The sequence below is a fragment of the Oncorhynchus tshawytscha genome, unplaced genomic scaffold, assembly GCF_018296145.1.
Source record: "Oncorhynchus tshawytscha isolate Ot180627B unplaced genomic scaffold, Otsh_v2.0 Un_contig_4934_pilon_pilon, whole genome shotgun sequence".
In the NCBI taxonomy this organism is placed as follows: Eukaryota; Metazoa; Chordata; class Actinopteri; order Salmoniformes; family Salmonidae; genus Oncorhynchus; species Oncorhynchus tshawytscha.
The window spans coordinates 702,501-728,518 of NW_024609814.1; the positions used below are offsets into that span (position 1 = coordinate 702,501).

A 26,018-nucleotide genomic window follows, 5' to 3' on the forward strand; every position below is an offset into this window, starting at 1 on the left:
GCTGTTTCTAGGTGGTTTAGGGTTAAGGTTAGAATTAGTGTTAGAACTAGGTTAGGGTTAGGTTTAGGGTTAAGTTTATTTTTGTTAAGGTTAGGGTGAGAACATGGGTTATTGTGAATAGGATTTGACTTGTGTGTCCCCACAAGGTTACCTGTACAAGACTGTGTGTGTGTATGTGTGTGTGTGTGCATGACTCCCCAAGGCAGTATGTACTGTATTGTTCATTATCACCAGTGTGAGGACCTATAAGGCATCGTCCTGGGGGCTGCTGCTCCAGCCTGGATGTGGTATGACTTGCATCATGCTGCTGGATGTGCCTGTTACTCCACGAACAGTTCTGTACATACTGTACTAGTGTACCATAATGAACAACTATTGAATATTCCACATAGCTACAGACCAGGGGTATGAAAAGCAAGGCCTTCAGGTCTGTGGTGGGGCTGGTTATCATTTCTCCCTGGTAGTTCATTGATTGGTAATGTCACTGATTGGTCCAAAGAGTCACTCACCCAGTGTCCCCCGGGTCTGAAACAGTCCCTGATTGGAGGGGAAGGATGACAACTTGAGGCCTGCATTTCAATAAGCCTGTTGGAGAGGGTGGATAGGATACATGATGTAAACACGCCTTCAATACAATATGTCCAGTGCATAGACCTGGCAAAGGGAGAGAGTTAGTTTCCTTGTGACTGACTGGTAAAAGCATCAATATTTTTTTGTGTGTGTTGTTCCCATGGAAACACAGCATCCTATTCCCATGACAAGGAGTGACATTCATTGAGGCACGCACACATGTACACACGTACACCCACACGCAGTATGGGGGAGAGGGACATTGGCTGGGACTGTACTGCATCAACCCCAGACGATTTTAATGAGGTCTAAAGGAAGAGGTGTCAACAATATACCACCTGGCCAAGAGAGTAACAGTAGTTATTCATATCTTTACTGCAGTCTCTCAAAGGACAAAAAAACATTCAATACTTTCTCACTACTTTGCAGATATGCGTTTTTCAATCATGTGATGTAAGATATTATGATGCATCATTTTTTAACCTGTCTGAGAGCCATTATGATAATGTGTGAGCTCAAGCACAGATGCCAAGTCATGCATATTAACATAGTTTTAATAAGAGTCAAAGTCACGCATATGAACGTAGTTTTAATAAGAGTCAAAGTCAAAGGAGTAAAAGTGGAATACAAGGGCAAATCAGGGACAGTAGCAACCTCAGTAGACAGGTACACTGTGGAGACGAAAGTAGAGCATTAACATACACTAACAGGCACAGGCACACACATGCAATGCGCGTACGTGCGTATGAACGCGCACACACACATTGTTGGAAGGGACATGACTAATACAGTGTTTGGCTCTCAATGTGAAGAACTCCTACGGTTTCCTTTTTATTCAAGAATCAAAACTAGGGCGATTCAGGGTACGTGTTATTGTGCCCATGTGTGTGTTTGTGAGAGTCCATTTGATGGATTTACAGTCAAGGATATTATGTTTAAATAGCTTGGGAGTTAGTTTGGACATAATTATTCAGATCGGAATATGGAGCAATGAAATATATATATGTAATCTGTAATTTACGGAGACGAGAATATTGCCCACATCTCCAGACGTTAAAATAGTAATGCCACTGTTGCTCTGGGTGCATTTAGCCTATATTCCAATATCACGCTTGTATAATGAGAACATAGGAGGATACTGGGATGGATCAGGCTACTACTGCTCCCTTCTAGATGCGCTACAATTAAACTATTTACTCTTTTTTTTGTCGATAACTTTTGTGATGTTCACATTGCCCATTTCACGTCATACAATAAAATATTGTCAGGTGTGTTACCTGTTGCTCCCTGGTTTCAATGTCTATGGTTGCTCCTGTGGAATGGAAAGTCCACATCTCACTACCTACAGTTGGTACATACGAACAACACGCAACTATCCCTGTGCTGCTCTCTGAAAAGAGGGTTGGCCACCCAGCACAGCACGGAACATGAGTCAGGTAACAGTAACAGAACGTTGCTTCTGAGCTCCCGTGCATTTTGGACACGCACCGACTCAGTTTGGGAGGCAGGGAGTGACAAACATATTTCTCTGAAAGGGATTTTGCTGTACTCACATGTCTATTTTAAAAACCTTATAGACGTTTTAAGTTTCACCCTTTTCGTGTGTCTGCTGCACTGATGTGACGAGTTTGGCGTTTCACAAGCGGATAAAACGCTCAGGTGTTTGTTTTTCATGGGTGGATTTTCTGCCTTTTTTAAAAACCATTCCTAAGTAGAGCAGCGACAGGAGGTTTTCCCCTGCGGTATATTTCTTTATTGCAAAACTCTTGTTAAACCACGTCAGTGTTTTTCTTGCTTTCGTTTTTAAATATTTAATTTCTAACCACCGACAACGCCGAGTGGCCACGTTGGAACAAACAGGTAAGTGTCTGCAATAATATTATTAGCCAACACCTTTCAATTTCAAAGTTACTTTGCTTTTGTTTTCTACTGAATTTGACATTTTCCATTTTTTCACTGCAGAAAGTTAGTAAACGTCCTTGGGTTGACACCTTTTGAACTCGTGCCAACTCGTGCTACAAATGTGATCCGTGTGCGCGCGCAACGACAGGCCTGGCTGCAAGCTGATGATTTGCAACGTGCATGACCTCTGTAAACCATTTAAGCCACAGATTCACCAAATAATTATAGAATCATAGTTACATTTGGTCCCATCTTATTTGTTGATATATTCATTCATCAGCTTAGAAATGAACTTGACAGTGAGTGTGGATAGTCACAAAGAGGCCTCATAAGGGAAGAAAAAAAACATTTGGAAGGAAAGGTTATATAATGTTGCCAAAATGATGTTGAGCTTTTCCATATCAATTCGAGTTATTTCACAGATCTCCCACATTTCTAGAGGGTACATTCAGAAATCATGATACACTTGAATGGAGTATTTAAATACAGAGAATATAATGTACCTCAAAGGGACGGGTAAATGTAGCTCATTATAACCTAGTTAATTAATGCGTTCTGGGATGACGGAACAAATTGGGCCAGCTTTCTATCTCGGAGACTAATAGAGCATGGTGATAGTGCCTAGCTGCTGTTGCAGCACCTACACACCACCAATATTGTACCCACAACAACATAGCCGACACGCTAAACTATTACCCATCTAACAGAAGGTCTTGGTTATCACTGATTATGTGTACTGAGTAAACGCAAGGGACTGTTAGATGTAGGAAGTGACTTGTGTAATATGTGAACACATACAGTATGTTCCTACTAGTGTGCTGAGACACATGGACTGTGTGTAATGTCCACATCTTCTTGCCTATGTGATGTTCAATGCACAGAGTTGCTCATTCACTCTGCTGCATTGTAAACTGCTGAGGTGACGTCATTATGTAGACCAAGCCTGGTCTCATTCTGAGAGAAGAAGCCAGGGGCTTTAACCTGAGTCATCTAAAACCAACAGCACATAGATCTGCTTAGCTAGCAAACAGTAGACATATGCATGTGGGGGGAGGGACCCCAGGTTACAGGGGAGACTCCCAACAGGTCCCGAGTGACGTACTCTTTAAAGTCTTCCTTCGCTGAACCACCTAGGCCCTAACTGTGTGCTAGCCCGAGGGTGTCGTGAACATAATTGAACCCCTGACTCATTTTGTTTCTAGGAAGTAGTATGGTGTTCAGTTCACTCTTTAAGTCCCTATAACCAGGGGCATATTCATTACTGCACATTGTAGCTTTCTGTTTTGCAACAGAAAATTGAAAAACAAATGTTTCTTAATGGACAATTTCAGGTAGTTACTCCCTGTTTCATCTGTTTTTCTTCCGTTTGGTATCTAGTGAACCTGCCTGGTCTCAGAGCATTTTGTAGTATTTTGGATGTAAATTCGAAATACTTCACTTATTCAGATGTTTCGTATGGTGTAAATGTTTGTGAATGTCATCATCCATATCGTATGGCTCCAGATCATCTATAAGTCTTTGCTAGGTAAAGCCCCGCCTTTTCTCAGTTCACTGGCCACCATAGCAACAGTAGCACGAACTCCAGCAGGTATATTTCACTGGTCATCCCCAAAGCCAAAGTTTTCTGCTGCCAATGACTGGAACGAATTGCAAAAATCACTGAAGCTGATGTCTTATATCTCCCTCTCCATCTTTAAGCATCAGCTGTCAGAGCAGCTTACCGATCACTGTACCTGTGCACAGCCAATCTGTAAATAGCACACCCAACTACCTCATCCCCATATTGTTACTTATCCTCTTGCTCTTTTGCACCCCAGTATCTCTACTTCAAATCAAATCAAATCAAATTTTATTTGTCACATACACATGGTTAGCAGATGTTAATGCGAGTGTAGCGAAATGCTTGTGCTTCTAGTTCCGACAATGCAGTAATAACTAACAAGTAATCTAACTAACAATTCAAAAAAACTACTGTCTTATACACAGTGTAAGGGGATAAAGAATATGTACATAAGGATATATGAATGAGTGATGGTACAGAGCAGCATAGGCAAGATACAGTAGATGATATCGAGTACAGTATATACATATGAGATGAGTATGTAAACCAAGTGGCATAGTTAAAGTGGCTAGTGATACATGTATTACATAAGGATGCAGTCGATGATATAGAGTACAGTATCTACGTATGCATATGAGATGAATAATGTAGGGTAAGTAACATTATATAAGGTAGCATTGTTTAAAGTGGCTAGTGATATATTTACATAATTTCCCATCAATTCCCATGATTAAAGTGGCTGGAGTAGAGTCAGTGTCATTGACAGTGTGTGTTAGTGGTGGCTGTTTAACAGTCTGATGGCCTTGAGATAGAAGCTGTTTTTCAGTCTCTCGGTCCCAGCTTTGATGCACCTGTACTGACCTCGCCTTCTGGATGACAGCGGGGTGAACAGGCAGTGGCTCGGGTGGTTGATGTCCTTGATGATCTTTATGGCCTTCCTGTAGCATCGGGTGGTGTAGGTGTCCTGGAGGGCAGGTAGTTTGCCCCGGTGATGCGTTGTGCAGACCTCACTACCCTCTGGAGAGCCTTACGGTTGAGGGCGGTGCAGTTGCCATACCAGGCGGTGATACAGCCCGCCAGGATGCTCTCGATTGTGCATCTGTAGAAGTTTGTGAGTGCTTTTGGTGACAAGCCAATTTCTTCAGCCTCCTGAGGTTGAAGAGGCGCTGCTGCGCCTTCCTCACGATGCTGTCTGTGTGAGTGGACCAATTCAGTTTGTCTGTGATGTGTATGCCGAGGAACTTAAAACTTACTACCTTCTCCACTACTGTTCCATCGATGTGGATGGGGGTGTTCCCTCTGCTGTTTCCTGAAGTCCTTGCACAGTCCTTCCTGAAGTCCTTACTTGCACATCATCATCTGCACATCTATCACTCCAGTGTTAATGCTAAATTGTAATTATTTCACCACCATGGCCTATTTATTGCCTTACCTCCCTACTCTTCTACATTTGCACACACTGTACATAGATTTTTCTATTGTGTTATTGACTGTACGTTTGTTAATGTGTAACTCTGTGTTGTTTTTGTCGCACTGCTTTGCTTTATCTTGGCCAGGTTGCAGTTGTAAATTAACTTGTTCTCAACTGGCCTACCTGGTTAAATAAAGGTGAAATTAAATAAAAATAAATAAAATATGTTACAAATTTGCTATACATATGTTAATTATTCCAATTTGTTGTGGCTAATGTTAGCTACCTGGCTAACGTTAGATAGGTTAGGGTTTAAGGCTAAACACTAGTAAGTAGGTAAAAAAGTTTCTAAAATGCTAAAGTTGTCCGTGATGAGATTCAAACACTCACACTTTGGGTTGCTAGACGTTCACGTTATAGACCCTCTTTTCATTTTTACCTTGAGTAACCATCTCAGGCTGAGTGAACGTGAACCAGACAGTGTTCAGAGACATCGAACTGGTCGTTCTGCTTTAAACCATCTGTGTTCGCCTTTGACTGAAGTCTTTCTCTCTGATGCCTGTGTGTGTGGTTGGTTTGTGTAAAATGTAACGCAGTGCACTCTTAGATGAAGTTATTTACATATTTGTTTTAAATATTATTAGGCACACCACCACGTTCATGAAATTGGTTCGCTCCTACAACTACTGAGCCACGTGGCCATGACTCGTTATATAAGCAGGCAGACGGGCATCGAGGCATTCAGTTACTTTCCGAATTCAACGTTAAAATGGGCAAAACAAGTCACTTAAGCGACTGAGTGTGGTGTGATTGCTGGTGCCAGTGCGCCAGTTCCAGCCTCCTGGGGATTTTCACACATAGCAGTGTCTAGGGTTTACAGAGAATGGTGTGAAAAAAAACATTCTGTCAACGGCAGTTCTGTGGGCGAAAACAGGTCATTGATGAGAGGTCGAATGAGAATGGCAAGAATCGCGTAAGCTAACAGACGGGCCACAAACGGGCAAATAACGGAGCAGAACGGCATCTCGGAACTCATCAGTGCTTGTCACGGATTTGACTATTGCAGCAGATGACCCACACCGGGTTCCACTCCTATTAGCTAAAAACAAGACAAAACGGCTCCAGTGGGCACACGATCATCAACAATGGACAACTGAGTTGAAAAACAATTCCTGATCTGACGAATCCTGGTTTCTGATGCGTCATGCTGATGGCAGTCAGGATTTGGCATAAGCAGCATGAGTCCATGGCCCCACCCTGACTGGTGTCAGAGGTACAGGTGGTAGCGGTAGTGTAATGGTGCGGGGAAGGTTTTCCTGGCACACATTAGGTCCTTTGATACCAATTGAGTAACATTTCCATGCCTGGAAGAATAGTCTGTTCTGGAGTGGGTCCGACACAGTACTAGCTGTGTGTACCTAATAAACTGGCCACTGAGTGTGTGTGTGTGGGTGTGCATGCAAATTCAACATGTAAAGTGTTGGTCCCATGTTTCATAAGCTGAAATAAAAGTTTCCAGAAATGTTCCATACGCACAAAAATATTATTTCTCACATTTTTTTCTCCATCCCTGTTAATGAGCATTTCTTCATTGCCAAGATAATCCATCCACCTGACAGGTGTGGCATATGAAGAAGCTGATTAAACAGCATGATCATTACACAGGTGCACCTTGTGCTGGGGGACAATAAAAGGCCACTAAATTGTGCAGTTGTCACACAACACAATGCCACAGATGTCCCAAGTTTTGAGGAAGTGTACAATTGTCCTGCTGACTGCAGGAAAGTCCCCCAGAGCTGTTGTCAGATAATTTTCTGTTAATTTCTCTACCATAAACTGCCTCCAACGTTGTTTTAGAGAATTTGCAGTACGTCCAACCAGCCTCACAACCGCAGACCACGTGTATGGCGTCGTGTATGTACCACGTGAATGGCACCTTGTGCTGGGGTGCACCTGTGCCCACACACCGCCATACACGTGGTCTGGAGTACTGAGGCTGTTTGGACGTACTGCCAAATTCTCTAAAACAACGGAGGCAGTTTATGGTAGATCATTTTCTGTTAATTTATCTGACAACCGCTCTGGGGGACTTTCCTGCAGTCAGCATGACAATTGTACACTTCCTCAAAACTTGGGACATCTGTCGCATTGTGTTGTGTGACAACTGCACAATTTAGAGTGGCCTTTTATTGTCCCCAGCACAAGGTGCACCTTTTGCTGACGGCAACGTTGTGAACAGAGTACCCCATGTTGGTGGTGGGGTTATGGTATGGTCAGGTATAAGCTATTTTATCGATGACAATTTGAATGCACTGAGATACCGTGACAAGATTAGAACAATAGAAAGGGGCAAATACTTTTTCACAGCACTGTATGTATGTGTATATATACTGTATGTACACTGTATGTATGTATATATGTATGTATGTATGTATGTATACTGTATGTATGTATACTGTATGTATGTATGTATACTGTATGTATGTATGTACACTGTATGTATGTGTACACTGTATGTATATATACTGTATGTGTGAAATATATTGGTGTATGTATGTGTGTGTGTGAGATTGTTGGGGGAGAGAGGACGGGTGCAAAAGAAAGATGAAACTGTGAATTAAGTGTAACCACATCAGTTGGATTTTTATCTCTGCTATCCTGCTGAGGAGAGCGAGTGTCACGCTGACAAGACCGAGGGAGATAAAAACAGAGAGATAAATCATGGTGAAGGGAGAGATGGAGTGATGAGATCTCTCTCTCCCCTGGGTGATGGATGACTAGTCTGCTGGAGGGAAATTCCTCAATGCCTCACACACTGCCCTGCAGTGACTACGCTACCCCCCATTCTCTCCGTTTCTCTCTCTAATACAATGTTCCCCTCTATTTAGATGTCTTTCTCTCTTTCTGTTTCTATATATGCCTCTTTCTCTACCTCTTTGTTTCTATTTTACTGTCTTTCTCTCTTCCAATTCCTCTATCGTTGTCTGTTTCTCTCTTTCATTCCTTCTCGCCGGTTCAGTTCTGCTCACTTGCACAACATAACAGTTCCTGTACATGACACTAACTAATTATTACCATTAGAAGTACTGTAGCAGAGATCTCATGCTCTCTACACTATAGTACATAACTCCAGTGATCTGTCTCATCAGTCTGTGCGATGTCAGTCTTTCGTACCTGATCTTAGAGGCTCCCAAGGTGTTTGTGGTATGTGTAAGTGGGAATCTTTTTGTTTGTCAGTGTCTTGACTTTGTCCGGGAAGGTAGTGTGACCTGGAGAAGGTACAGTTTACATTTTGTGTGTCTAGAATCATCTGACAGTGACCCGAAAAAAAAGTGATGCCTTGCTCTTTTGAAAAGTGATCTTTCTCCTATCCCCACAGTACAAACCCCTCCTCCACGCCTGCTGGCAAGGCATCACTGCAGACCACATAAAACACCAAGACAATTATGACACTTTAAATCATGTATTATTGATATTGAGGTAATGGTCTGGGGGTGATAGTATAAACAAGGAAATAGGGCCTATTCTGACATGATAAAGTCAGCTGTTTAGCTCTTAGTAATGACCTAGTCCATCATAGCGAGCAACCCATGAAACTGGTGTGTGTGGTAGTGGTAGGGCAAGTCCAAGATACCCGAATTACGCTGACTCAGGTTTTTCACTTTAAAATGTATGCCAAACGATTGTAAAGTTAGAGAAATCATATAGCTCTATGCACAAGGACTACTTTTAATAATTTCCACAGAAATAAATACAAAAACACATTCTCTTGAGTAGTGCCGAATCAAAGTACGGTTTGTGTGGTACAAACTGTAATTCTGTTACCAAACTTTGAACATTTTATCGTGGAATTGCCCAGTAGTAGTAGTTTTACCTGAGACCCTAGTTAAGGAAGCTATTCCAGGCACCTAATTTATGACAGGGACGAGAGGCTATTTTAAGGTTGTCACAATGTTTATCTAACCTTAACTGTCTTTGCTATCTAACAATGATAGTAGCCGTTGAGACTGCTTTTTACTGCAGTGTGTGTGTGTGTGTGAGAGAGAGAGCAGTGTGCTTACTCAGTCTAAGGTAGAGGAGCCTGGTTTGTGAATGAGGTTTTTGATCAATGGGCACTTCAGCTGCCCGCAGGTTGTCATGACGCCAAGAGGTTGCCATGGTGTGAAAGGGCTGACTTGTCCTATGGGTGTGGACTAACCTAAGCCTCCTTTTTGGCTTTGAGTCAGTTTCGTTGGTATGGTCTCATGTCTACAATAGAATCATTCACTACATTGTACAACATTAGCTGATAGTTTGCTCATCGTGATAAGGACTCTTATTTTGGAGTCTCCTTTGAATACTATTTGCATGATCAGCTACTGTTTGTTAGATATGTGCTCCTGTGGCCGGGCACGCTTAATCTGTGCAAGCAGTGTGAAATACCAATGCAACTGCCATGTTTGGAAGTCTGGGGGTGCAACCTGACGTCATTGGTCTAATATATGGTATCTGTTTGCTTCAGGTTGCTTAGGCCACACCCACCACCCCCGAGATGTTTGCTTAGGCCACGCCCACCACCCTGAGGAGTTTGCCATAGGTCAGTTGGGTAGCCTACTTGACAGTTCATAACATGGTAACTCAGATTTAAACGGTTCCACTCAGACCAGATCAGGTGGGTGATTTGACATAAACGGAGGTCAAAGGTCACTCTTAGTTCTTCAGCACTGTGAGCTGGGTCACCAGTACACCAGGGTCAGGAGGTGACAGTGTGGGATACCATGGTATGTCTGCATACCAGAGACATTGCTTAGGCAACGTGTACTCCCCTTAGATTCCCAAGGCTTTGTCAACATGGCTAGACTCATAAAGACATGCTAGTGAATCACAACCTGCTGGTGAATCACAGCCCCAGATGGTAAGCATACGTTGGCCGAGAGTCAAAACCCAACGTTAGCCTTTGAAGGGATACCGTGCTCTAAATCCCACTTTTTGTTTGATTTCCTTATATTAATCCAATCACCCATATTTTCTGATTAACAATCCCACAGAAGATCGGTGATGTAGTGTCTCTCATTTCCTCCTCCAATGGGTTGGAATGGGACTGTGTTTGTCCGGTTGGAATGGGACTGTGTTTGTCCGGTTGGAATGGGACTGGGACAAACATGGTTGGAATGGGACTGTGTTTGTCCGGTTGGAATGGGACTGGGACAAACATGGTTGGAATGGGACTGTGTTTGTCCGGTTGGAATGGGACTGTGTTTGTCCGGTTGGAATGGGACTGTGTTTGTCCGGTTGGAATGGGACTGTGTTTGTCCGGTTGGAATGGGACTGTGTTTGTCCTGTTGGAATGGGACTGTGTTTGTCCTGTTGGAATGGGACTGTGTTTGTCCTGTTGGAATGGGACTGTGTTTGTGTTGGAATGGGACTGTGTTTGTCCTGTTGGAATGGGACTGTGTTTGTCCTGTTGGAATGGGACTGTGTTTGTCCTGTTGGAATGGGACTGTGTTTGTCCTGTTGGAATGGGACTGTGTTTGTCCTGTTGGAATGGGACTGTGTTTGTCCGGTTGGAATGGGACTGTGTTTGTCCGGTTGGAATGGGACTGTGTTTGTCCGGTTGGAATGGGACTGTGTTTGTCCGGTTGGAATGGGACTGTGTTTGTCCGGTTGGAATGGGACTGGGACTGTGTTTGTCCGGTTGGAATGGGACTGGGACTGTGTTTGTCCTGGGTGATAATGAGGAATGTTGACGTTAAACATTACAGCGGTTGTCTGTCTGCCTGCAGATGGAGCACATCTATTCTAGGACTTTGTCTCTGTATCAGAAGTAGGGTAAGGAGTCACTGTGACCTGTCTGAAATGGGTCCTTCAGTTTAGATTTGCTTTCTCTGTTAACTTAGCTTAGACACGTTAGCTTAGCTGCTAGGCCCCAAGGCAAACACAGCTCCTGGTCTTCACCCAATAATAACAGTGGAGATGAACTGAGACCAGATTACACCAGTCCTGGATACCTTTCTCCAAACCTGTTTCAGAGTTACACAGATATGCATACATGCAGACACACACACACACACACACACACACGCTATAATCCTTTACACACACACACACACACACACACACACACACACACGCTATAATCCTTTACACACACACACACACACACACACACACGCTATAATCCTTTACACACACACACAGAGACAAAACAGGGGAAAGTACTGAAGCAAGCCATTACATGTCACACCTCTCAGAGCTGGGATGAGACTGCTGCTGCTGCTGCACCCAGACAATGTTAGGCGGAGGTGACTCAGTATTCTCATTACAGAACAGCCCAAAATAGTTTGATCAAAAGTAGGTCAAATGACAGAACCATACAATATCATATCCTATTGTCTGTGTGAGCAGCTAGGTTTAGGTGTGTTAGGCTTGTTTGTATTAGGCTTGTTTGTATTTTGCGCGTGTGTGTGAGAATACACGTGGCCCTGTGTATATTCAACAAGCTGGTTTGACATGTGTTTTTGTGCTTTAACTGATGGAGTCAGTGATGACAAAGGGGATAATAAGTAGGGATGTCAGTTCTCTGAAACATCTGAACGTCTCTGGCGACAATTGGAAATCGTGTGTGTGTGACATGTTTGTGCTGTGAGGCAGCCCGGGGTGTCTTGTCAGAACAGGTGTCTCAACCTGGGCCCCTGTTAGTCTCTTGATCTTATTCTCTCTCGTGCTCGATCGCTCTCTCTCTCTCTCTCTTGCTCACTCTGTTTCTCTCTGACACTTTCAATTAAATTCAAGAAACAAAGTTTATTGATATGGAAAGTGTAGCAACTTACAAAGTCAAACATTTTGCCAAAGCAAACGTGTAAGAACCTTTTAAAAGAAATAAATAATAATGTACCCAGCAGTTCTGTCTCTCCGACTCCTCCTCTATCTGACTCCTCCCCTTCTCCTGGTTATGTCAATCACCTGGTGCTTCACCTCGCGTGTGTGTGGTGGGATTTGTGTTACCTGTCAGGTTGTGTTTAAACAGTGGTTCTAGATACGAGACCTACATGCTGACCTTTCACTCCTCTCTCACCTCTATATATACACACACTCCCACATTTCCTGAAGATATAGAGCCTGACATATGAGGGCTTATGAATAACTCAAATAAGCCACACACACACACACACACACACACAATCACAGACATATCAGTGTTTCAACAGCATGTCGTGTCCTGCTCTGTCTCAGTAGAATGTTTTTGTCCTCTCATCTCTTGTTCTCTCTCTCTCTCTCTCTCTCATGGCTTAGTCTTAGACAGTCAGCATGGCTTACTCTCCAACTACATAGAACCCTCAGCTCTCTGCCTGATCAATGGCAAAAGTTACACTTTTTTTTGTCTGGTACTTTATCCTTTTAACTCCCCTCAATTCACTGGATGCGTCCCAATGGCACCCTATTCCCTACGTAGTACACTACTTTTGACCCAGACCCATAGACCTCTGGTCAAAAGTAGTGCACTATGTATGCAATGGGTTGCCATTGGGACACAGCCAGTGTAGCTCAGATAGTTCAGCTGGTAATTCCCCTCAGAGAAGTGTTCAGTAGGCCAGGCTTAGAGAGCTGCCTCCAGGGTTGAGGGATCAGGTAGGCAGTGAGCGAAGGGATGGTGTGTGTGTGTGTGTTGTACCTTAGTTTCCACTGCACCAGTGGAGGATATTGCAGAGAGCGCGGTGGAGGAGGAGAAGCCCGGCCCCTGGACAAACAGAGACATTATTGTGTGTGTGTTTGTGTGTGTGTGCGGTACTCAAAGGAGCACCTGACAGAGGGGGCATTGATGCACCCTGGGCTGAGACTCCTTACAGCCCAACACTGTGAAGAGGAGGAAACATCCCACACAAACCTACATGTTATTTGTCATGTACTGTATAATGACATTACTGTGCACTCCAAGCACCGTTGCAGATAATGATGCAATACTGAAATAATCGTGTGTGTGTGTATGAAGTCATTGAATCCACCAGACATTTGTTATGTGGAGTAACTTGATAAATGACTAAGAATGGTGATCTGTAGTTTTCTTTGGTAATCCCTGCCACACTCCCAGTCTGTTCACTGTTGACACTGGGCTGCTATTGCAGCATACACATACATACAAACACCGCTCAATAGGAATGCAGTGTTTTCATTCCCCTGACCCAGCCTGTCACAAAGAAATTATAGTGGGCAGTGTGCTGTTGGATCTGGCCCAAGCAAACACCATAGATTCCTGTCATCACACACACAATATATATATAAAGTGTCAGTCATAAGTTTGGACACACCTACTCGTTCAGGGGTTTTTCTTTATTTTTACTGTTTTATACTTTGTGGAATAATAGTGAAGACATCAACTATGAAATAACACATGTAGTAACCAAAAAAGTGTTAAACAAATCAAAAATATATTTTAGTTTCTTCAAATTAGCTACCCTTTGCCTTGATGACAACTTTGCACACTTGGCATTCTCTCAACCAGCTTCACCTGGAATGCTTTTCCAACCATCTTGAAGGAGTTCTCACATGCTGAGCATTTGTTGGCTGCTTTTTCTTCACCCTGCAGTCCATCTCATCCCAAACCATCTCAGTTGGTTTGAGGTTGGGTGTTTGTGGAGGTCAGGTCATCTGCTGCAGCACTCCATCACTCTCCTTCTTGGTCAAATTGCCCTTACACAGCCTGGAGGTGTGTTTTTGGGTCATCGTCTTGTTGAAAAACAAATGACAGTCCAACTAAGCGCAAACCAGGTGGGATGGTGTATCTCTGCAGAATGCTGTGGTAGCCATGCTGGTTAAGTGTGCCTTGAATTCTAAATAAATCACTGACAGTGTCACCAGCAAAGCACCATCACACTACCTCCTCCATGCTTCACGTGCAGAGATCACCCGTTCACCTACTCTGCGTCTCACAAAGACACGGTGGTTGGAATCAAAAATCTCAAATTTGGACTCATCAGACCAAAGGACAGATTACCACCGGTCTAATGTCCATTGCCCATGTTTCTTGGCCCAAGCAGGTCTCTTCTTATTGGTGTCCTTTTAGTTGTGGTTTCTTTGCAGCAATTCGACCATGAAGGCATGATTTACGCCGTCTCTTCTGAACAGTTGATGTTATGCTGTGTCTGTTACTTGAGCTCTGAAGCATTTATTTGGGCTGCAATATCTGAGGCTGGTAACTCCAATGAACTTATCCTCTGCAGCAGAGGTAACTTTGGGTCTTCCACTACTGTGGTGGTCCTCATGAGAGCCAGTTTCATCATAGCGCTTGATGTTTTTTTTTTCAAATTTCTCGAAATGTTCTGTGTTGACTGACCATATCTTAAAGTAATGATGGACTCTTGTTTCTTTGCTTATTTGAGCTGTTCTTGCCATAATATGGACTTGGTCTTTTACCAAATAAGGCTATCTTCTGTATACTACCCCTACCTTGTCACATCACAACTGATTGGCTCAAACTTATTAAGAAGGAAAGAAATTCCACAAAATACAATTTAACATGGCACATCTGTTTAATTGAAATGCTTTCCAGGTGACAACCTCATGACGCTGGTTGAGAGAGTGCCAAGAGTGTGCAAAGCTGTCATTAAGGCAAAGGGTGGCTACTTTAATGTAACTTTTTTTTGCGTACTACATGATTCCATATGTGTTATGTCATACAATGTTGAAAATAGTAAAATGAAAGAAAAACCCTTGAATGAGTAGGTGTCCAAATTTGACTTGTACTGTATATCAGACACACTCGGTCACGTACACACTCTTCTCATCTCTCTCGCACACACTCGCAACACTATGATTGATTTATCTGGCTCCTCCTAGGTTGGTGTCTGTATCTAAACCAGCAGCACAACCATGACAAAGAGGATTTCTCTACCAGAGTGACCCTCTGTGAGGAACTGAAAATCTATGGATGATGAAAAAGCACTCTGCATCAAATCACCCCCTCAAGCTACAGACCCTATGATTGAGTGTACACACACACACACAGAGGAATTGCCTTTGATTATTTTCTCACACACATAAAGAATGAGGACTTTTTCCAGGAACTCTATGTTATGATTGGTGGGGTCTATTTCAATCAACTCCTGACTGGCAGCCAATAACAACAGCAGGGGATGTGTGTGAGATCTGGGTGTTTGTGATTGGATGGCTCGTCGCCGATCGTCTGGAGGACACTTACTGGTGTGTGTTCTTTCCCTCTTCCCAAACACACAGAGAGAGAGAGAGAGAGATGCGATGCCAGTTTCCAATGGCCTTGGACTGTGGCAATGTGTCTGACACGGATAGACAGAGGAAGAAGCCTTGATTCTTTATTTTTATTTGTTGGGCCCATGGTGCTATTCGGCATCCTTTGAAAGGCTGTCTTGTTGTGTTGGATGCTGAATGCTGAAGCCTGTCCACCCCCTCCCCACCCCCACCCCACAGACACACACACCACCTTATCCCCACAACACATCTCTCTCACATTCACACACCAGACCGGACTTCCTTTCTGTCGACAAGAGGTGGCCAGTCAAGGCTAGTCGAGCACAGTTGCACTTCCTCCCAGAGGCTAGGGGCGTAGAGCCCAGATAATTCTGATTTGTTGAAGTCCTCTCGGAAAGTAAAATACTTCCTCTGGCCGCTCAGACTTAAAATATACTTATTCACACTCTAGATTGGATTAACTCTGTCTCCATGGCAACGCGTGAGCCCTTTTACGATCTCATCTTCACTCCCAAATGACCCAAACTTCAGTGCAATGTGTATTGCTCCAGTACGACCTCCAGTGTAGTGTAAACCATTGTCTTATCCCATGGCATGACGCCTTCGTAGTAGCTTAATAGGTACAGATCAGAACCCTGGGGTACTAGTGGAATAGCCTGGATAGGATACCAGTCTGTTTATGCCCTAAAACCATCATGATTGTAAATGAAGCCATACACGTACATTTACTTAACATTACTGCGCTAATTGAGGTAATGTTGACATGCTCCACTAGCAAGTACTACCTCAACCTGTGCTAATGGACAAAGGGGTGTGTGTGTGTGTGTGTGTGTGTGTGTGTGTGTGTTTCCTGTTTGAACCTCACAGGGTCAGTCTGGTCTCTGTCCCCCTCTAACTCCAAATGTCAGGAGGAAATGGAGCAGAAACAGTCATTGCTTTGAAGTGTGTCGTGCTGCGTCGGTCGCCGACGGCAACACGGGGGTAATTGTGTCAGTGTGCGTGGCTGAACTCTGTTTGATCGCCACGGTGATGTCACCGTATGGACTGATTTAGCCTTTTCCCAACCTGACCCTCATCATTTGATCTGAGACTTGACTAGAAACCCCTGATGTGAGTTTGACACAACCCCCAACACGTCCACCTCAATGTGTACTTGTGCACGACACGTCCACAACCTTCTATTACTGCTGAATAACCATGTGTCTGTGAGAGACCGACATGTGGTCACATCAGGTCCCGCGACATACCCCGGCCCGGAGCTGCGGGCCCCCTATGTAATTTGAATACCGCCCCACCGTGCCCAAGTATTAATTGTTGACGCGGGTCCATCACGTCTACCATTTGATGAGAAGATCTTTCTTTAACGTAGGCTATATGATAAATGATCCCACTGATGGTTTCACCAACAAAATGTTTTTTTTGCCACTACATACGTCAGCGTGATATTTTAGTGTATTGATGACAATAAATCCAATTAACTTGCTAAATAAATCATATTATTTAATAGTTCAATGCCATGTTAAGATAATGAAATGCATTCTGGGATTCATTGTGCAAATACTCTCCAAAGCGTTGTTGTTTCTGTCATCGTTGAGCTAACTATCGAGACAACGGCCGTAAAAATAAAGTAAAGAGAAAGTCGAGAATAAAAAATTACGGATTTAAAAAGTGGAGCCCAAAAAGGCCAAAAATGAGAAAGCAAAGGAGGTATCAAAATTAGTTTCATTTTTCAGATGCAGTTCAAGTGCAGCCGTTACTAGCACAAGCAATGTAATGGGAACAGAAGAGGATGTAGGTTTCTCATCGCCAGCAGCAGCTTTTAGCGGGTCAAGTGAGCCAAGGCCAAGCTGTTCCATCGTGCCAGAAGAAGCAGCTTTGACAGAGGAGGATACAGGTTGTCAGATATCGGAGGATACGACCCTGAGCACAAGCCAGGCCGGACAAGCTATCCCCGGGCGTGGAGGAAGAGGAGCAGGGCGAGGCTAGAATCGTGGCGGCTGTGGAAGTGGGACAGATGGCCTTTTTACCTGATGGGGCATTATGCAACAAATGTGGATGCAAAAGTTAAATGGCACGTTATTGCATTAGGCTCGTGTAAACCTACTGGCCCATTCCCAAGAGATGACGAAAGGCGGTGTTTTTCCAAGTCATACTACACCACTACAACCAAGGCTGGAATCAAATTACCACTTACATGGCTATGTTATTCGGCCCAGCTAGATTGCGCGTATTGTGATCCTTGCTGGCTGTTCAGAGATTGGAGTGCCCCTTTCTTCTCTGATGCGAGGGTGAATGGGGTGAGAGATTGGTGCCATCTAACATCCAAAATAGCATGTCATGAGACATCCCAGATTCACATGGGTGCCTGTTTGGTATATGAGCAGTGGAAGCTCAATGGCACCTTTTGACGCAGAAATGGAGAAAGGCGTGCGTAACGCAGCACATTTCTGGCGACAGGTGTTGCAGCGCATAGTTAACTTTTTTAGGATAGGGTACAGTATTCATAAGTTTGGATGACTGTGTTGCCCAAATTGCCTGTTACTCAGGCCCAGAAGCTAGGATATGCATATAATTGGTAGATTTGGATAGAAAACACTCTGGCGTTTCCAAAACTGTTAAAATGATGTCTGAGTATAACAGAACTGAAAATCCATCCAGGAAGTGGGATATTTTAGATGTGTGTAATTTTCAATTGAATGCCTATACTTTCTGTTGGGTTAGGACCCAGATTGCAGTTCCTATGGCTTCCACTAGATGTCAATAGTCAGACATTTGTTTCAGGCTTGTATTCTGAAAAATGAGGAAGAATGAGACCATTTTATAAGTGGCATGCAGAATGAACCAGAGCTCCTTTGCGCACGTGACCAAATGCGCGCACTTTGATCTTTTTCCTTTCAATTGAAGACGCTATTGTCCGGTTGAAATATTATTGATTATTTAGACAATAGACAACCTGAGGATTAATTATAAACATTGTTTGACATGTTTCGACAAACTTTACCGGTACTATTAGGATGAATTCGTCTGCCTGTTGTGACCGCCTTTGAGCCAGTGGATTACTGAACAAAACGTGCCAACAAAACTGAGTTTTTGGGACATAAAGAGGAACTTTATCGAACAAAACAGGGACTCTTGTGAGTGCAACCAGATGAAGATCATCAAAGGTAAGTGATTAATTTTATCGCTATTTCTGACTTTTGTGACTCTTCTACCTGGCTTGAAAATGTTTGTATGCTTTTGTAAGCGGAGCGCTGTCCTCAGATAATTGCATGGTATGCTTTCGTCGTAAAGCCTGGATTAATAAGATGTTAATCTTTATTTTGATGTATAACACTTGTATTTTCATGAATGTTAAATATTTATGTAATTTGAATTTCGCGCTCTGCAATTTCACCGGATGTTGTCGAGGTGTGCCGCTAGCGGGACGCCTATCCTATTAATGTAACTTTCACGCTTGCATTATGTAACTTGGCGTTCAGAGGGCACTGTGAAACGCTGAGGCGAGCCGACAGTGGGAATTTTCTCAGTATAATTGAACTGCTGTCATCAGTTAACTACCTCAGGATCCGTTAACTATCCCAGTCCTCAAATCCAAAATGAGCTGATCTAAATCTTTGCCGAGCGAGTGAAGTGTGACATTCAGGGAGACCCATTTCTTCTTTTCTTTCTATTATGGACACCAGACCGGATGTTTCCAAAGTAGACCAGTTAATCCAAGTTCATCGCTATGTGAGATTGATAAGGGATGTAAATAATGTCACCACAGATCTGACCATCACAGTTGTTTTTGGGATTTCTGGAGACTCTACATAAAATCCTGGGCAGCATAGAGGATAATGGGCTGGATATTTCAAAATGGCGTGGGCAGGGGTATGATGGAGCTGCTAACATGAGCCGGGTCTCTTCGGCGTGTGCCGGCCAGAATATCAGATAAAGAGCCGCTTGCTGTTTGTGCGCTGTGCAGCGCACAATCTTAACCTGACTCTCAACAACTCTGTCAAAAATGTGCCAGAGATGAAACAGTTTTATGACACTGTTGAACTGTTATACAACTTCTTCGGGCATAGCATAAAGCGATGGTAAGTGTTGAGTGGTATTTGATTTTGCATCAGAAAAGACAATGCAACTCTAAAACGACCAGCGGGTGGGACACAGTCATCTCGATACGAGTCCCTTGACACCCTGAGATACAGATATGTGATCGTGATGACGGCCCTCACCGAGACGGTGCTGTTAAGTAACAAGAAGGATGAGAGGGATGATGCAGCAGCACTGAAAAAGAAAATGGTTTTAGTCTGCAGACCTAAGGTTTTAGAAAATAGTTTTAGTCTGCAGACCTAAGGTTTTAGAAAATAGTTTTAGTCTGCAGACCTAAGGTTTTAGAAAATGTGAACGTCGTCTCCAAAATGCTACAGGCCGGCACAGGGCAGTCATCCCACTCAATGACATTATAGAGGTCCTATCCGGATTCCCACAGGATTCTGTGAATGCCAAAGTCGCTGCTAAGACCCTTGCCGACAAATGGGGAGCTCAGAACACATTTGAAGACACTCCGAGGAGGAAGGCGAGGTGTCATTTTGATGTGCTATGCGAGGACGAGCGACTGTCTTCTGGGGAGAGTAGTTTTAGAGTCAACAACTTTAATGCAAAGATTGACATCGTTATCCACCAGCTGTCAAACAGATTTAAAAGTCTGCGGGCAACGTCGAGTCTGTTTGACTCCATCCATCCATCCCACGACCCTGGCCAACACAGATGATGATGCGCTCTACGAGACCTCAGGCCTGACTGGCTGAACATCACAGCAAAGACGTATCAGCAAGCTTCCCTGGCCAATTACTCTCTATCAGGGCCTCTTTTTAAGAAGGAAATAGCAAAGCACACTACGCTGAGAGACCTGGTCAGGATTGTGCATTACAATTCAGTCACATTTTGGGAAGTAGTTACAGCGATGCTCCTTTTCATGACTCTGCCTGTAACGGTAGCCAGTGCCGAGCGCTCCTTTTCCAAACTGAAAATAATTCAATCATACCTGAGGAGCAGCATGGGGCAGGAGAGACTGAGTGGGTTGGCTGTTCTGTGAGTTGAAATCACCAGGGCCGGCACCATGGATTTGAATGCCTTAGTCAACGACTTCGCAGAGCGCAAGGCCCGTCGAATGTCAATCAAATGAGTGAGTAAGCTTATATTTTCTACAGAGCAGGCTGCCCAGACAGCCTATTTAAATCCAGATTCATTGAGATTAATCTACATTGCTTGTCAAACTACGACTATGCACGATCTGTCTTAGGAAACCATGTTTTGGTGCACGGCCACTGAGCCATTTCATTGTCATCATAGCCTATATGTTTAACTCAGCTATAAGAATAATAGTAAGCACATGCGTATCATACACTGTTGAGAGACATGCTGCCATTTAAGCAGATCTGTTTGAATGCTCCTCTTGATTGATTTGCTGGTGTTTTTGCTATCGGCCTCTGCAGGAGGCAGATCATTTGAAATAGCGGTATGTCAGTTTTGTCGCCGTGCACGACTTCAGCGAACATGTCCTGGGTCATTAGCTGTGTTTCTGTCAAGAGATTGATCTATATACTTATGTTTTATAATATAGGCTATTGCCTATTATTTGCAGATAAAATAGTTATTTTTATGATTTTTTTTGTTTGTATTTGTGCTGAATATATTGGCTATATTGCGGCTTCTCTGGTAACAGCTTCAAATGTGCCCTTAGATTAGGTTCTGCTCTGCTGTTACAATGCTTAGTAATATTAACACACAGCCTTACCAACAAAATCATTGACATTTTAAGGGAAATATGGGTGGTGGTAGGGGCCCGTAATTGTTTTGGGGCACCTGGGCCCGTCATGATTAAGATACGCTACTGCCCCTGCTATACAACCACCTGTTCCCACAGCGAGTGCTAACGCTACGCTAGCGGAAACCATGTAGCCTCCCCACAGGGCAAATATACATCCTTTTACACACTGTGTGTGTTTCACACCAAGGCTCCGAGAGTGTGTGCACTGAAGCCATGCCAACCAAATAAACGTTAGCCACCGCTAGCTAGTGTGGTGGGTCCATAAGATGACGTTTCTCACCTACTGTAGCGGACACTATATACATATATATATTAGTTACTCATTGTGTATTTATTCCTTGTGTTATTATTTCTCTCTCTGCATTGTTGGGAAGGACCTGTATGTAAGCCTTTCACTGTTAGTCTACACTTACAATTTGATTTGTAAATGTCATTGAGTTAACAGTGTAGTGCGCAGGGACCTGGTCTGGAAGGAGTGTCTGTTACACACTGGCCCTCATGTGGCGTAGAAGCATGTAGGAGATCACCACTCCTCTTGGACTAATACGAAGTCATTTCTCTCTCCCGCTCTCTGCTGTGTGTCATCATATTGTATCTAATTATCAGACTCGGTCTGTAGGGAGCTCAACAATGCTCCTCATCAAAGACGGTTTGTTTATCTCCTCACTGCTATTCCTGGCTCCTCATGAGACCTGACGTAGTCCCTACGGAGGCTCATAAGCTGGTTATAAGCTGTCATAGCCCCAATGCCTCCAAACACCAGGGAGGTTGGGGTTTGAGGGAGGTATCAGGGAGTTTTCTAAGGCTTGGAGCAGAGGATAGGAACTGTGTGTAGGGTCGGTGGGGATTGGTTGCTTTTTACACCAGATCGCAGGTATAAACTAGTGATTGTGGCGGCAGGGTAGCCTAGTGGTTAGAGCGTTGGACTAGTAACCGAAAGGTTGCAAGTTCGAATCACCGAGCTGACAAGGTACATATCTGTCGTTCTGCCCCTGAACAGGCAGTTAACCCACTGTTCCTAGGCCGTCGTTGAAAATAAGAATTTGTTCTTAACTGACTTGCCTAGTAAAATTAAATTAAAATTGTCATGTTTTTCTAGTGGACTTGATCATTTTGTGTGCATTGGGTATAGTCTCCAGTATTCCCTTGGGGAGTAGGAAATATATCTCCTGGTTCTCTGTAAATCAGTTTGTAGAGCATGGCGGTTGCAAAGCCAGGATAGTGGGTTCAATTCCTGGGACCACCCGTATGTAAAATGTATGCAGGCGTGACTAAGTCGCTTTGGATAAAAGCGTCTGCTAAATGGCATATATGATCTGTTTCTACGTTGTAGGAAACAAAGGCTCTATGATAAAGGTTGGCGGGTACAGCACATCCTCCAGGCTGTGATCATACGTACCAAGTCAGGCTAGTCATATTGTCCCGCTGTGTGTCAGCTGTGAGGATACAAACATGTAGTTATACAGTCATTTGCCTTGTGATGCCTGAGGCCATGTCACAAGGGATACGTAATGTGAAACAACACAAGCTAGATAGAAACGTCCAGATAAACAACAAAGGCTTCCAGGTATCTCTGGGTCAGTGCTGATCTAGGATCAGGTCCCCACCTGTCCATATAACTGTATTAATTGTGCTCTAAAAGGCTAAACTGTTCCTAGAGCAGCACTTTAACTACTTCCTAAGGTAAATGATATCTGTGACCTATAACCTTTAATTTCTTGTCACACAGATTGAAGATGGACGAGGCAGAGAAGTACAAACAGAGACTGCAGGCGATCACTGTGAGTCAAGCACCTGACACACACACAACCACACATACAGGCCCATGGAAACTAAGCACTGCTCCTTGCGCTGTTGTCCGTAGCTACTGAATAATTTACCCATAGTGCAGTGTGTCGCACCAGGCCGCCTCCCTCAGCCCAGTAAAACAACGCCACAGTATTTCCATGGAGACACAGTGACTGTTATAGGGTGACCACCTCTCTATGGTGAGGGTTCCTGTGTGACAGGTTTGACCAGGTGTTCTCCTCTTTTCTTTTACATCTTCACCTCCTCTTTCTGTTTTCTCTTTATTCTCCCTCTGTTTCTATTTTCTTCCTCTTTGTTTATCACTCCACCTCTCTCTCTCGGGCCCCCTCACCCCTCCATCCTCTCTCTCTCGGGCCCCCTCACCCCTCCATCTCTCTCTCTCTCTCTTGCTCTCCCCCCTCTCTTGCTCTTCCCCCCTCTCTTGCTCTTCCCCCCTCTCTTGCTCTTCCCCCCTCTCTTGCTCTCCCCCCTCTCTTGCTCTCCCCCTCTCTCTTGCTCTCCCCCTCTCTCTTGCTCTCCCCCTCTCTCTTGCTCTCCCCCTCTCTCTTGCTCTCCCCCTCTCTCTTGCTCTCTTGCTCCCCCTCTCTCTCTCCCCCTCTCTCTCCCCTCTCTCCCCTCTCTCCCCCTCTCTCTTGCTCTCCCCCCTCTCTTGCTCTCTCCCCCTCTCTCTTGCTCTCCCCTCTCTCTCCCCTCTCTCTCCCCGCTCTCTCCCTCTCTCTCCCTCTCTCTTGCTCTCTCTCTCTCCCCCTCTTTCTTTCTCTCCCCCTCTTTCTTTCTCTCCCCCTCTTTCTTTCTCTCCCCCCCCTCTCTCTTGCTCTCTCCTCCCTCTCTCTCGCTCTCTCCCCTCTCTCTCAGGAGAAGCGTCGTCTGCAGGAGGAACAGGAGAGGGCCAAGAGGGAGATGGAGGAGGAGCGGCTGAGGCTACAGCAGCTCAAGGTGACACACACACACACACTCTGACGGTCTGACCATCACCCTCTCACTGTCCCCTGACCCATCACCCCTCTCACTGTCCCCAACCCGCCGGCCCGTCACCCCTCTCACTGTCCCCGGCCCGTCACCCCTCTTACTGTCCCCGGCCCGTCACCCCTCTCACTGTCCCCGGCCCGTCACCCCTCTCACTGTCCCCGGCCCGTCACCCCTCTCACTGTCCCCGGCCCGTCACCCCTCCCACTGTCCCCGGCCTGTCACCCCCCACTGTCCCCGGCCCGTCACCCCTCTCACTGTCCCCGACCCCCGGCCCGTCACCCCTCTCACTGTCCCCGGCCCGTCACCCCTCTCACTGTCCCCGGCCCTTCACCCCTTCACTGTCCCCGGCCCCTTCCCCTCTCACTGTCCCCGGCCCTTCACCCCTCTCACTGTCCCCGGCCCTTCACCCCTCTCACTGTCCCCGGCCCTTCACCCCTCTCACTGTCCCCGGCCCTTCACCCCTCTCACTGTCCCCGGCCCTTCACCCCTCTCACTGTCCCCGGCCCTTCACCCCTCTCACTGTCCCCGGCCCTTCACCCCTCTCACTGTCCCCGGCCCTTCACCCCTCTCACTGTCCCCGGCCCTTCACCCCTCTCACTGTCCCCCGGCCCTTCACCCCTCTCACTGTCCCCGGCCCTTCACCCCTCTCACTGTCCCCGGCCCTTCACCCCTCTCACTGTCCCCGGCCCTTCACCCCTCTCACTGTCCCCGGCCCTTCACCCCTCTCACTGTCCCCAGCTCGTCACCCCTCTCACTGTCCCCAGCCCGTCACCCCTCTCACTATGTAAGACTATTTATTCTGAAGTGTAACGTGAAAGGGCCAGAAAAGTGACCGCATACACTCAGACACACAGGCTCTCTCTGTGAATATGGTGGTGGATGCTGGACAGAACCCCCACACTCATTCTTCTTTCCCCGCAAATGTAGAATGTAGCCATAATGTTGTTCCGCCAAAACTCTGTATGGACTCATTCCAGCTTGTTAGCAAGGGGCTTACTTCAGTTCCAAATTCCATTCCAAGCAACACACAACTCCTAGTCTACTTGAGAACACACACACCCTTCCTGAAACGGCCTGCCAGAGTTTGGAGGTTTGGCCTTCCTTCACTAGAATGGTGTGCGTGTGTTTACGTGCTCTGCTCTCTGCACTGGACGGCTCTATTGTTTTCACACCACTTCCAGATTGGCGTTCCCACTGCCCTGGGGCGCATTCCTCAAATGCTTGCTGTGTGCTTGTGTACACCCAATGAGAAACTGGTTTCAGGTGACTGGTCTGCCTTAGTCTGCTATCTGGATCCACGTCCAAGAATGATTCCCCCAACCACCCTTATGAGGCTAAATTGTAACGAACCTGCATAAACCACCGTTTTTGGTTGGCTAACTTCTAACCTACAATAACGCCTCTGTCTGCAACTGTACTGTACCGACTACCGAAGGAACAAACCCTGCTCTGTACTCCTCAGAGGTAAAGGTAGTATTGACCTCTCAATGGCTGTCACCAGCAGTGGTCTCTAGACTTCCTCAGAGGTCAATTACAGCCTGCTATCACCCCCCCCGCTTTAAAAGGGCTATTAAAGTGGCCTAACATGAATAAGAAGAAGCCACGCAATGCAAACTGCAAAGTCCACTCAGTGAAATGCATTTAAATGGACCGTTTTTTAAAGAGGTCGTCTATTAAGGGAACACACTCATTGAAGCGGCATACTCTGAAGGTAGTGTAAAAGTAGCCTATAAAGTTGCTGCCTCGCAGTTCAACAGAGGTACTATAGCCTTCTAATT

At 45.0% G+C, this 26,018-nt stretch overlaps 1 protein-coding gene across 2 annotated transcripts in view; it reads left to right on the plus strand.

The window, feature by feature from the left end:
- Positions 1-1,904: 1,904 nt before the first annotated feature.
- palm3 (paralemmin 3) overlaps positions 1,905-26,018 on the plus strand; it is a 31,810-nt gene continuing 7,696 nt past the window's right edge. The window contains exons 1-3 of one of the 2 annotated variants that reach the window (XM_042318722.1): positions 1,905-2,006; positions 23,192-23,243; positions 24,127-24,207. In XM_042318722.1, the coding sequence (XP_042174656.1) occupies positions 23,199-23,243; positions 24,127-24,207 (126 nt within the window). In that variant the 5' untranslated portion in view covers positions 1,905-2,006; positions 23,192-23,198. The other variant, XM_042318721.1, reaches the window with a different exon arrangement.